This window comes from Entamoeba invadens (assembly GCF_000330505.1).
Source record: "Entamoeba invadens IP1 unplaced genomic scaffold scaff_1105074724653, whole genome shotgun sequence".
Classification (NCBI taxonomy): domain Eukaryota; phylum Evosea; order Mastigamoebida; family Endamoebidae; genus Entamoeba; species Entamoeba invadens.
Window position 1 is genome coordinate 23133 of NW_004440399.1, and position 2947 is coordinate 26079.

The 2947-nt window shown below is 30.4% G+C and overlaps 1 protein-coding gene across 1 annotated transcript; it reads left to right on the plus strand.

Moving 5' to 3' along the window:
• Window position 1: 1 nt before the first annotated feature.
• Window positions 2–1383, plus strand: EIN_257220 (protein kinase, putative; the record flags this gene model as incomplete). Its single annotated transcript, XM_004256935.1, has 2 exons — window positions 2–17; window positions 140–1383. Coding segments are annotated over 2 exons (1260 nt in total), but the record flags the coding sequence as incomplete, so codon positions are not given.
• Window positions 1384–2947: the final 1564 nt, after the last annotated feature.

The window sequence follows — 2947 nt, forward strand, 5'->3', positions numbered from 1 at the left end:
TCTTCTGATGGCACTTCGTGTGCAAAGAAAGTCGTTTGGTGGGTTATTCTTATTGGCGTTTTTCTCATCATTCTTGTACTATTTGTTGTGTTTATGGTGACTATATTTATCACGTTGAAAATCATCAAAAGAAAGAAAGAACACGAAGAAAGGAAGAAGACGTGTCTTTTTACTATCAGCAAATCAAACATCACTTTTGAGAAAACTGATATACCCGATGTTGTTGTTAATATCAATGCAATTGTGTTTGAAAACAACGAAGACGATAAAGAAATATCAGTGAATGAAGAGAGTCGTGAACTCATATGTGTTGGTAATAGTGGCAACAACACAATTAAAGTCCAATTTTCAACAAAAGAGAATTGCTACAAATACACAATTCGAACTTCACCAAATATAGCAACAATACCAAAAGGTAAAGCAATCGAATTTGAAGTGTTTCTGAAACCATTGTGCAGTTGTCAAATTGATGACATCATTGTCTTAATTTCTTCCAATTTGAAGAAAGGTGAAATTTCAAATATGCACATTAGTATCAAAGCAAAAACACAACTTTCGACACAACTTGATCCTGATGAATTGGAAGAAGATAAGAAGCTTGGCGAAGGCTCGTTTGGTATTGTTTATAAAGGCACATTCAGAAGCAACACCGTTGCTATCAAGAAGATGAAACAGTTCACAGATGACCAAAAGTCGCTTGACGAATTTGAGAAGGAAGTAGACATGTTGGACAAATTCAGATGCGATTATATTGTCCATTTTTATGGCGCTGTGTTTATGACAAACAAAATTTGTTTGGTCACCGAATTTGCAGAATATGGGAGTTTACAAGACTTGATGAAACACAAACAATCAAGTGAAGTTGACATGCAAACTCGACTTAAAATGATGTTGGACTCTGCAAACGGGATTGTGTATTTGCACATAAATGGGATATTACACAGAGACATCAAACCAGACAACTTTCTTGTGTTTTCGTTGAATAAAAAAGACAAAGTCAACGCAAAACTGACCGATTTTGGAAGTGCAAGAAATGTCAATTTATTGACAACTAACATGACATTCACAAAAGGTGTTGGCACACCAAAGTATATGGCGCCTGAAATACTCAACAGGGAGAAATACAAGAAAGAGGCGGACGTCTATTCATTTGCTGTAACAATGTTTGAGTGTTTCAAATGGGGTGAAATATACCCCAAAAAGGATTTCCAATTTGCTTGGTCAATTGCAGACTTTGTATCTGCTGGGAAACGAGTCCAAAGAGATAAAAATATTCCAGAACCCTATTTTGAAATCATCAAACAGTGTTGGACTCAAAAGAAGCGTGACCGTGTTCCTATTGAATCAGTTGTCGAAATGCTAAATAACGAAATGATAAAATAAATGATGATGCAATTTTAGGTTTGTAAGCACAACCAGGCGTATTAATTTTTTTGTTTTAAAAAACAGGGAGCTGGTGTTAACTTATTCCCAAAAACACTTTTTTTAAAAAAAACATTCTATAAAATAAGACTGAAGCATTTTTGGAATTCTGCATTCATCGTGTAAATTTTGGTAAACGCCTGGTTGTGTTTGTAAGTTATATTATTTTTATAATAAAAGTTGGTGTTTTTTCTGCAATATTAAAAGATGGTGTTAACTTACATACATTTACAATAATTGTAAACTCTGTATGAATACAGATTCAATAATAAACGAAAAATTTTAAATTCAATATATTTAAATAAGATAAAATAATTTTAATATTGATTGTATTATTTTGTACTTCAATTATTTTTGTTTTAGAATTAATTAATAAAAAAATTAATAATTAACGTTTCCACTTTTAGCACCCTGTAAAGCTCTCCCAAGTTGTTCATCATATAATGCATTGTTACTAATCTGTCTGTTCATTGATGGATTTAGATCGATAAAGGAACGTGAAGCCGTTGGAGTTCGAACTAGTTGTTGATTGAGCTTTTGAATTAACATTTTTGTTGTTTTCTTGAATTATTTTACGTGTATTGTTGTTCTGAAGCGTTCGATCTTGTTCAAATTGTCTGCAAGATTATAGTTTGCAACAAGAATGAGTTTAAGAGCATCAAAATGAGGAGGATTTATTTTGACTACATTGAAATCGTTTGATTCTCTGTCTAAAGTTAAAGAAACTGATGTAGCAAAATTAAGTACTTGAAAATATTTTTTCAAATAATTGTCTTGACCCATAACAGAAGATATTTTTTGACACATTTTGGAAACTATTCCAATTGAAAAAAGATTGGATTCAGAAGCTACTCTGATTAAATCAAATATTTTGTTTTTGTTTTGAATGATCATTTTTAAGTGTGATAGATAAATAGGTGGCACAATTTGTTATTCGCTTTTAAGAAAATTGAATAATTTTTCCAATCGTGTAATCAATTCATTTGCTTCAATTTTATATTTATTGATATGTGTTAAAGACTGTAGAAGCTCGTTTTGCGAAGACTATAATAGTAATAAACACAAGAAGAACAACATTTTGATCAACTATTTTAACTAGATTTTTTTTTTCAAAAATAATTGAATTATCAATAAAACTCGAATTTGACTAATTCACAATAAGTATATTCCAAAATGGATTTAATATTGATTTTAAAATGTAAATTTGTCATCAAACATTGATGCATTTAATCAAAAATTTAAAAACACTCTAAATTTGTAATGAAAACTAAAACATGTTTATTATTCCCTTTATTAAAAATAATCCATTTACAGTCATGCGAAAAAGCTGTCGCGTTTGGAAAAACCTGTCTCGGGTGGTAATGAACTATTCTAGTACTATAAACAAATGATCTGAAATAGAAAATGTTATTTGGAAATGCCGAATATTTTTATTCGATTTTTGTGAAATGACCCTGCAAATAAATCGAATAGAAGCTATACTGTATAGTAAGTAATTATAAATTTACTATAAAATATTTTCAAG